Raw genomic sequence first — 10315 nt, forward strand, 5'->3', positions numbered from 1 at the left:
TATTTGTGGGGCTGCCAAAAAATTAATTTGAAAACGTTTTCTGAATAGATTAATTTTTGACTATCAATTGCCAGTTACCGTTTGTGAATTTAAGTTAAACCTAATCTTCCTTTTTATTTTACATTTATCAAGTGTCGTAACTTGTTTTCTGCCAAGGATAAAGCTCCCGAGTTACCCTTTGAAGTCTCACAGGAAGCTAGGAGCCCAAACAAAAGGTGTGTTTTGAAGAAATTAAAAAAAAGGAAAAGCCCGACCGATGTTTTGGTAAGCCAGTATTATTGCCCGATATTGGTCAGTTGCAGAGACTAAAACTTCCGGTCTTCGTGGTAATTTTTAAAGCACATCACTGACACAACAATAGGGACCAAATCTAATTGTTTTCAATGTTAAGTAACTCTAACTGTATTTACAATACGTTTTTTAGAATCTTTTTTTTATTTAACTCCATAACAATCTGTACATAAAACCCTGTACCCTGACATAAATGAATGAACAAAATGTTCTCGAGATATATACAAACAGAATTTACAGGATAGAGGGAAATAGCTGCAGAAAATTAATAAAATATGTGCAAACATCCATGCAAATACAGTTTGTAAGGCAAACACTGAGCATGCACAATTCTTATGAGCTTGAAAAGTCAACATTTGGTATGACAACCTTTATTCTGCAACACAGAATAAGCCAAAAAAAAAAAAAAAAAAAGCCAAAAAAATATGACAATTTTTTTTGGCTAACAGCAGTTTGAGAATCAACTTGTCAGGGTAAAATACCTGCTACCTGCTAAATTCAACCAATAAAATGATCATGTGTTTTTGCAACAGGCTGCTAGTAACAAAGTGCCTAAAGACGCAATTTAATAGAAGTCTGTGAAGGTTCTCAGTCATCCAGAACCTTCACAGACTTCTATTAAAGTCTGTGAAGGTTCGTAATCAGCCAGAGTTTCGGGTTTTGGCTGATTGGGACCCACACCCAGTTCCACACCTTGGCTCAGGCGATTAGAGGATCATCAGGGGGTCCTTTTGTCCCTCTGTGGGGGGACACTCCCACTAGGGTTATATCTGGGACTCTCCACCATTTGACCTTAGAACTGAAGAAGCCTCTCGGATGAGAGGTGAAACGTCTTCAAGTAACTTAAAGAAGTCCAGACGCTTTTCTTTGCAAGCTCCTTTGACTAATTTAATAGAAGGTAAAGTAAAGTGAGATTTTATTACAGGGGCAACAATCTCTGCATTGATGTCAAGAAAGCAATAAAGGTTAATAAAAGGAGGCCACTGGAAGTGAAAGGGGTAATTCATGATGGATGACAAACACAAAAGGACACAATCCTGTAAAGTTTATTTTCACACATGCTCAAAACAGCAATTGTTCTTTTATTTTTATTTTTTTATTTTATTTTTTTTCTCACTTGCCTTTTAACAAAGCAAAGTAAACACACCTGTGCTTTAACCTACCCAGGCCAGTGACACCACCTCTCACCTACAAATAAGACTATCCACAGACGTTTCCATCACTTCACCATGGATCACATCAGAGTTGGCATCCTTGCTATGTGAGTAACAGAGATATGTATAAATGTTATATCTACATCCTCTTTCAAATATAAGCTGCATTCGATGCTCTTTTCTACAGTTTTTTGCAGTGTTTTATCACAAAGAGCGCATTTTTCATTCAGAAACAAGAATGGATCCAAACTTCTGCAGCAAGATCAACAGGTGAACATTTATTCACGTATGAGCTAAAGCTGTTATGTTCCTAGTGTTTGTGAGAAATCTACCTGCTGCAATTTCAGAAGAAGATGTGGTTTGCTTTCCTGAATACATGGAGATGTGGATGCACAGTGCAAGAATCGAGGAGTTCAGGGTCTGGCTGTCGAGGGCGCTAAGTATCCAAGGTAATTCTTTATGACAAGATAAATGACTTTAAAAAGCATTCATTTAATTTTGAACATGTCATTTCTGAACCACTGCTTGCTTTTCACAAGCCAACCTTGCATCTCTGGATCACCTGAATCTCCAGCTGTCTGTCTGTGGATTCTCACTGCAAAACGACCCCGACGATAACTACGTTTTTAGAGTCAGCTACACCGGGTGTTTTGTTCGGCAGCAGGTTTGGCATTCTTTTCTGAAATATGCAATCCATGTCTACAACCTCAAATCTTTTAGCCTCGCACTTGGGCTTGGTGGTGATAATGATCTGTGTTTATATTGACTTTTCAGAATGGCTTTAATGTCTTAACATTAAATTTGGTGCGGAGGATGAATCGATTTGGAAGCCAGCATCACAGTTTCACGATGAAGTGCCCTGTGATGTCTGTGGTGCAAAGCAGAGAGCAAATCCACTGTGACCCTGAATATGTTCAGGTAACAATGAACATTTTGCCACATTTCAACCTAACTGTATTTATATATTTGGATTAGTTTGCTTTGTTACAAGAAATAATTTGTGTGTGCCCTCAGGTGATCAGAGAAATTCCCTATGGAAACTGGGATAATGAGGTAGTAATTACATTCAGTGCCTGGAATTGTTATTACCTTCTAAATGATCACAATTTTGTCTGTAGATGTTTAATGTTTGGAAAGCAAGTCTAACTTTTTGTTTGTATTTATTGTCTGATTTTTGCTGCAGCTGCAGTGGTCGCTGTGTCTGGACGATCACCTCCTTGTAGCTCTGGAGGATGCCAGCTTGATTCAGATGAACATTGATGTGAATGTAACAGACATAAGAGTTCAGGGCAGGAGGAGGGAGATCTTAAGGCCTGTCAACGTGAGACTTCACACAGCATTATGCCACCTAGTGTCTATTGTTAGTATTACAACTGAAATGTACTCAATTACTGTTTGGTTAATACAGATAATGGAAAATGAAGGGGAATTTTTGGATTTGAAGCTGGTCAGAGACAGATATGCCTACAGTATGGAAGCAACTTGTCCAAAAGGTGGGTAACAAGGACAGAATTGGAGCTGGAAGTTAGTGAGTGTTTGAGTTTAATTAGAGCCGGGGTGTCAAACACAAGGCCTGGGGGCCAGAAGCAGCCTGGCACAGACTCCAGTCGAGCCCACTGGGTGGCTTTGGAAATGTAAAAGAGGGCATAAATGTTGGACTTTTAACAGTATTTTCATCTGTTTTACAGCTTTTACAGTTCAACAGCTACAATTTTTCACTATCTATTATAGAAATATAGTATGTTTTTTCGCAGTTTAAGAAGAAGGTTAATATTCTGTAAAATAACAAAAACTTGTCACTGTGCTGACCTTTACATCAGTCAAAATCACTTGGGCTATTTTTTGTTTAATGTTGATAAAAAACATGTGGGGTGTCGGGACATTTGCTCTTTTTCTGTCTTCTAAAGAGAACGGATCGGTTATAAAAAATGTTAAAAATACTTAAATGTAAAAGTCCTGAATCCAAAGCCAAAATATTCTTAACTCCAAAGTATTCACAATAGTTCTGTATGTGGTCATAGTTTGAACTAAAGCTACAAAGTTTCAGCTTGGTCCAGTGGATTCAAGGTCCAAAGGTTCACAAGTTAAATCTGTGGGTATCATCAGATGACCGATGAAAATGAAATAATAGTTTTGAAAGTGGCACACTTTTTGTAAATTTGCCTCTGTACACAACACAGTCGATTTTAAATTAAACCCCCACGATGTAACTGAAGCACAGACCTCCAGCTTAAATTAAAGGGGTTCGTCTAAAATATTGCACTGTTTAGGAATTACAACAATTTTTATATAAAGTCTTCAACATATACAAATGTTCAACATGAACTGAACAAAGTAACATGATTTTAAACACGAGGATTGTTGCAGTCAATGACTGGGTAAAATCTAGAGCCCATGGAGCTCTCTAAGTGCTGTGTTTCCTCCATTGAGAAGCTAGGCCAGGTCTTCACTGCAGCCGCCTTCAGTTGCTGCTTGTTTGTGGGTCTTTCTGCCTTCAGTTTTGTATTTCTTAACTAAAAAACATGCTGCGTTGGGTTGAGATCAGGTGACTGACTTGACTATTGAAGAATATCAGATTTCTTTCCATTGAGAAACTCTTGGGTTACTTTGTATCACTTTAAATCCACAGTTCATCCTCATACTTCTATCAGGAGTCACATCATCAGAAAATACTCGTGATTCAGTGTCCGTGGCAGTCATACACATCCATACCAAAACACTGCCTCGACCTGTTACCTCTGATTCTGCATAATGTTCCTATTCTCATCATTCCCGTACAGGTTTACCAGAATGATGAGAATAGGAACAGTATGAGAAGTTTACCAAACCTTGATTTTACCAGAACCATGCAGGCTTTTTTTTTTAGATGTTTTCTGACAAAGTCTAATCCAGACTTCTTCTTGAGGTTAACCAGTGGTTTGCACCTTGTTGTAAATCCTCTCTATTTACATTAATGACGGTTCCTCTTGATTGTGGACTTTAACAATGACAAGCTTACCTCTTTGAGACTCATTCCTGAGTTCATTAGATGTAATGAAGCTGCTTTTCTTTGGACAATGTAAATGTAATGCACTTCTGTGGTCAACCACTTTAGTTGTCAGGCTCTTTGAACAATAAGGAAATAGGCCACGAAACGCTTTACCAGTCCACTGTCCCATAACGTTTGAGCATCTGAAAGTAGGAGACTGTATATAACAATGGCTGATTTCCAAAACATATTGTGCAATATTTTTGTTAAACCATTTGAAAGTTTGCACTTTACCCACATGATGATTGTTTGGTTTATAATCCGCTGTGACGGTGCAGAGAAGCAAAATTTAAAAAACATTTATGATTGTCCAAAAATGTATCAACCTCATCGTATATCTCATTATATATATATATGTTAAATAAATACAGAGCAAATGTGCAAATGTAATCAAATAGAAATTGGCAACAAGTGAAAATACTTATAAACAGATACATCAAATATAATTAATTGTTACTAACTAACCACATTAACACATCTTATTTTATTTCAGTGAACGCATCCACGGCAGACAAGACTGTGCTGCACATCCTCAAACGCCGAATGGGTTTGACCAGAAGAGGCACCTATCACAATGAAGCACTGACACTCAGTGACCTGTCAGTTATCCAGACAGATACTTTCACAGTGCATGAGACGAGTGAATTTGTAACTCTGTCCATTCCCACAGCCCAAATACTCCAGACAAAGGTTAGTGCTGAAACACAAACCTGTATGACTCCAAATCACGGTGGTAGTGCATGGCTGTCAAAGCATACACTGACATGAGTAAACTGTGTGGCTTTGACGATTCATTAAAGAGTAACACGTCTAACCCAGGTTTATTTTACAGCCCTGCACAGATGACAACCGGCTCCTGCAGCCGTTCTACAGGGTGGATGCTGTGCTCACCTTCAGAGAGACAAATCACAAAATGCACTGGACCATGGAGAGCACGCTGCCATGCATAGGTGAGTTTTCTGCTGATGAGCACAGTAAAAACTAAAGAGGTGATCAATTATTGGATGTTTTCTTGACCATGGCATTTAATGTAGTCACACCAGGCACTTCTTGTTTGTTGCTCAGCCAGACGCTTAATGTTTCAATCCTGTTAATGAAAACACTCCAATATACACACATCAGACACTTTATTAGGTACACAGTGTCTGTACAGGGTTGGATCCTCTTTTGGATGCCAGTCTAGGTTCATCTCTGACCCATGGCCCTACGCTGTCTCTTCACATTTCCCACTCTTCATTGCAATGTTTAAAAAATTAAATAAAAATAATATCACATAGCAATAATCAGTCATATCAATATCAATAGCACTCATTTTAAAATCCCTCCTTGAACAATTATTCTCAGTGTAACAATTTCTAGATATATTACAGTGTGTTTGCACATTTTCAGCATATGAGTGTTAAAAATGTTTCAAACACCAAGAAAAACTACTCACCCATCACCACGTCATCTTTCGAGCCACCGAAGTCTAAAGTCCTGGCTGTATATTCACCCTGCTCTCTTCTCTCCTTCTTTTAAGGACCACTTTTTTCCTTTGGCTCACTAAATATAATTTAAAATGCCGCTGCACTGATTTACTACTGTATAAGACACCTGCAGAAAATCAAATGGATAAATATTTAACATCAACAGCTTTTGTGCACATTTTCCACAAATAACAGGGAGCAAGGTCAGGAAGTACAAGTCATATATTTGCTAGCATACCCCTCTGCTATCAGAACCCTTCAGAAAAGATGCCTCTTTGAATCAGTGGAGAGTAAAAATGATTGAGTAAATATTTGCAGCTAAAATGCAGTTCATGAGGAAACTACATGCTGCATGCATACAGTTAGGCTTTGGGTCAAAAGCTAGAACCAGGACTTGAACTTACAGTGTGACTTATAATCTGTCCACTTTAATGTTATGGTGTCACTGATTCTGTGTAATATAAATTGAGGGATGTGCTCGATTGATATCGGTGTTAACCGAGCTTCTCCTGCTTTCTGGTTCTGGGGCATTTTTTTGGCTGCTGTGTTGAAAGTTTTGCCTTTGCAGCCACAGTTACCTGTTCTTAGCTGATGGGAGTGGCACTTCCTGTAGTTTTCTACTGCTGTAGCCCGTCCACCTCAAGGCTTGAGGTGTTATGTGTTCAGAAGTGCTTTTCTGCATACCTAGGTTACAACCAACTGTTATTTGTCCATTCTGTCCATTCTTCTCTCTTTTTTGGACCATTCTGTGTATGATCGTTTGTGGGGACATCCCAGCACATCAGCTGTTTCTAAAATACTCAGACCAGCCCAGCTTGCATGAACAACTACGCCACTTTCAAAGTCACTTAAATCACATTCGTCCCCATTCTAATGATTTGGTTTGAACCTAATCAGGTCACACTAAAGATGGCTACACAGCTACATTCACTGGCTGATTAGATATTTGCTTTAACAAGCAGGCGTACTTAACAAAGTGCCTGGAGTGTATAGGGACACAACATGCTTCTGAAATTGGATCCAAGATATATATATATTTTTTTCAAAATATGTCGTAACAATGCAATAAAGAGATCTTAACTGGATGATTGGATGCATCCCTGTGGACAGTTATTGTGAGCCTGCAGTTCCACTTCTTATAGTGTTTTGTTAATATGAAAATGTTAAAACATGGGAAATAAAGATCCTTAATAGATATATTTTAAGATCTCTAAAATAGTTTTGTGTCAGTTAAACTACTGCTGAGAATTTAGAAATAATTGTTTTAAAAAATGTGGCTTCAAATTTTTACATCACACTTGTGTAAATTCATTATTAAACCTGTGTTTGCTGCATTGTCACAAATCATGTTTTTTCACAATCCCTGTAAGCCAGAATTCACTGCACCAGTTATTAAATTGTGGAATAGCAGGCATTGTTTTTGTTTAATCTCACCTTTGTTGAAATCACCATTATCTCCACAGCTGCACCTAAAAACACATCATCACATGTCACATCTTCTCCTGGCCCAAACAACATAAGCCCGTCCACACTGGACTCTACACGTGAGACTGTAACTACGGATGAGCCTTTGCCCGACCTCGTCACCATCCCAGAAGAAAACCTAAAAGAGAGAGATTCGTTCAAGCCTGCAAAGTTTCCCACAACTAACCCTCCTCACATGCTGAGAGAGGGCCGCAGTTTTAATATCCACGCTGACGAGATAATAAGGGATGATGTGTCTTCTTCAGTGTTGGATAATGGCACCAGTATCGACATTAACGCGAATACAACTAGTTTATTTGATTTTCTACATGCAGCTACAAATGTTTCAGTAGAATCAGACTTGCTTACGTTAGCAGCCACAGCCCAAACACCTCATATGTCTCTTACCACGCCGGCTCAGCCTGATGAAGAGTACCAGGAACTCAACACAACCAGCAGGAATGAACAACAGCAAAAGGAGAAAAAACTGCAGTGGATTTGGTAGGATTAGATTTATTTATTTAGTTAAGTCAAATTATTCTTCAAGTAATATATCTTAATTACTTTAAGGCCTATTTTACTCCTTTTCCTTTTAAACCCAACTGGTACCACATACATCTGTTTGCAGTCATGAAAGGTGACGCAGTGGTCAGTGAAGGCTGATTATACAGTGCAAGCAGAATTACCGTCAGACCTCTGCCAGCTATTGCCTCAGGGTGGACATTATCCAGACTCAGACAAAGGCAGGCGTTAAATAAACACGTCTCTTTCCGAGCAGCAAAACAGGCTGATGAAGAGAAGACCTCGTGTTAGCTGATGCCACCTTTCAGAGCAACTTGAACTCAAATCACAGAAAGTCATAATAAAAGCTCACAGATTGCTTGTCAGCGGTCATTCTAAGATTCTTGGATGTTAGAATCAATTTTATGTGTTAAAAACTGTTTTCTTTTCAACAACAGATCAAATTTAGCTTCTGATATACTGTAATGTCAGCTGTAGCTGTCGCTCCCCTCATTGCAGTACGCTAAACCAACAGCAGAGGGCACTCTCCAACATGTTTTCAGTAGACTCCTGATGGGTCACAGCCTGCCTCCAGATGCTCTTTTCCAAATTAAGCAGTTTGACTTTTTTTTAAATTTAAAAAAAAAAAAGTGAACCTAGATTCAGTGCTAGTTGTTTTTTTGTGTGTGCATAATTAAATGGACTTTATTCATCATAAGATAACTCTTGAAAATCCAATATGCAGTATAGAAGGGGGGTTTAAATTTATTCACTTGAGTGCTTTAAATGTAACACCCATACAGAATTACTGGTATAGATCAAAATAGCTAAAGAGGTTTTGTTTTTGTCCCACTGCTTGTTTTTTTTTTCCACCTTTGTTATTGTGACCTCCCGGTATGCACCAAAGCGTCTCTAAATGATAACCGTGCGGTGTTGCGCAGTTACATGCATCATATACAACGGTCTGTGGGGCAGAAAATCTAAACTTCCTTGTGCCTTTGGTTCCCATCTGCTCAGTGAACTTATGAGCAGGAAATGGAATAAGTGGTGCAAAAAGCATGCCAACATCCCCGGTTCTTTCATGTGGCCTCTCTCGGCCATTAGCCTATCTGTATCGACTGTTAACTGTCTTTACAAAGTTAAAAATCCCTTTCATGTTTCACTGTTTCTTTTTTGTTTTAATTTCAGTCAGAGCATATGGTTTGCACATCTGGGATATGCTAAGCGTGGTGGCACCCCCCCCCCCCCCCTCCCCCCAACACACACACATATACACACGAACACACACACACAGACTCTGTGAAGTGATCCATATATGGTCTTCATTGTTATTGCTCATAATCACTCATCATTATTATAAACAAGTTCTGTCATGATTGGTTGCTTTGAGTTTGCTGTCTGAAGATGCTTAATAGTGTGAACTTTCAGGATAAAAACAAAACATGTGACTAAAGTAGGCGAAACTTTCCCTCATTTAATACAGAAGTGTGAAACCTTACAGAGACATGTCACGGGGTCTGGTCATGCAACTAAATTTACCATCTCTGACTATTCTGAGTCTCCTTGCATGACCGCTTGTCCACAATTTTTTTAAGCAAGACACATGCTGTGGAGCAAATTCTTTATTTCTCCTTATTTGAGCCACAAAAATGACATTTTTCTAGTTCAGACCTTTAAAAGTGGGCCAGCAAGAAGACTGTGCAGCTTGTTCTGCATGACCACAAACAAGCAAACAGATGAGGGAATGTGATCGGTCTCATCCCACTGCAGAACAACCACATTTTAATCCTGCATAATAGAGCGAAAGTGGTGATCTAATGACATCAAAACGAAGTCAGAATTACTATTGTGAACAACTTTGAGTCATTAAATGCCACTTCAGCATCAGCTACCAGCTCTCAGAGAGACGGAGTTTCGTGCCACTGGAGAGACACGGTGGGGGGAGGCGGGAGGGAGGAAGAGGGGGAGAGGAAGGCTATGTGTGGCTTTGAGTGGTTTGTTGGGCCTCTTCATCTCGCTCAGCGGGTAATTACAGAATCATGGGTCAACCACGCATGCAACCACGGTTACGTTGCACAGTAGCAGATGTGCTCATGACATTATCCAGCACCAGAGCAAAAAGGTAAATAAAAACAGATGCAGCTGGTTGCTACGGACCTTCGCCAAACTTGCGTACACCCCTAATTGTTCCCATGTGGGCCTGCTGAGCTGGAATAGTAAAAGGGGCGGGTATGCCCTGTTTAAAAATGCCCGTGTTTCTCAACAGGAGGAATTTATGAATGGGACAACGAGCCTGTGTGTGGTTCTGGTGGTGCGTGTGTTTATATTGTGTTAATGTGTTCGTCTGGCTTTGGGTTGTGGGGCAAAATTAACAGTAAAAGTACATCCTTCTCCGCGGAGAGAGCCTTATT

At 39.3% G+C, this 10315-nt stretch overlaps 1 protein-coding gene across 1 annotated transcript; it reads left to right on the forward strand.

Moving 5' to 3' along the window:
• Nucleotides 1–153: 153 nt before the first annotated feature.
• ciroz (ciliated left-right organizer protein containing ZP-N domains) lies at nt 154–7908 on the forward strand. The gene is made up of 12 exons (XM_087833312.1): nt 154–215; nt 1459–1552; nt 1633–1715; nt 1793–1894; nt 1985–2109; nt 2220–2363; nt 2460–2498; nt 2629–2766; nt 2854–2938; nt 4967–5163; nt 5306–5423; nt 7403–7908. The coding sequence occupies exons 2-12, from the start codon at nt 1521–1523 to the stop codon at nt 7906–7908; spliced, it is 1569 nt and encodes a 522-aa protein (XP_087689438.1). The 5' UTR covers nt 154–215; nt 1459–1520.
• Nucleotides 7909–10315: the final 2407 nt, after the last annotated feature.

Source organism: Neolamprologus brichardi, chromosome 20 (genome assembly GCF_056152115.1).
Source record: "Neolamprologus brichardi isolate AB-2024 chromosome 20, ASM5615211v1, whole genome shotgun sequence".
In the NCBI taxonomy this organism is placed as follows: Eukaryota; Metazoa; Chordata; class Actinopteri; order Cichliformes; family Cichlidae; genus Neolamprologus; species Neolamprologus brichardi.

What these genes read in the sequence shown, in the direction of transcription:
- ciroz (XM_087833312.1), top strand. Translation starts at nt 1,521, where the DNA reads ATGGATCACATCAGAGTTGGCATCCTTGCTAT. An exon ending in ATGGAAACTGGGATAATGAG is followed by an intron (nt 2,499 to 2,628) that starts GTAGTAATTACA and finishes TTTTTGCTGCAG; the next exon opens with CTGCAGTGGTCGCTGTGTCT. An exon ending in GGAAGCAACTTGTCCAAAAG is followed by an intron (nt 2,939 to 4,966) that starts GTGGGTAACAAG and finishes ATTTTATTTCAG; the next exon opens with TGAACGCATCCACGGCAGAC.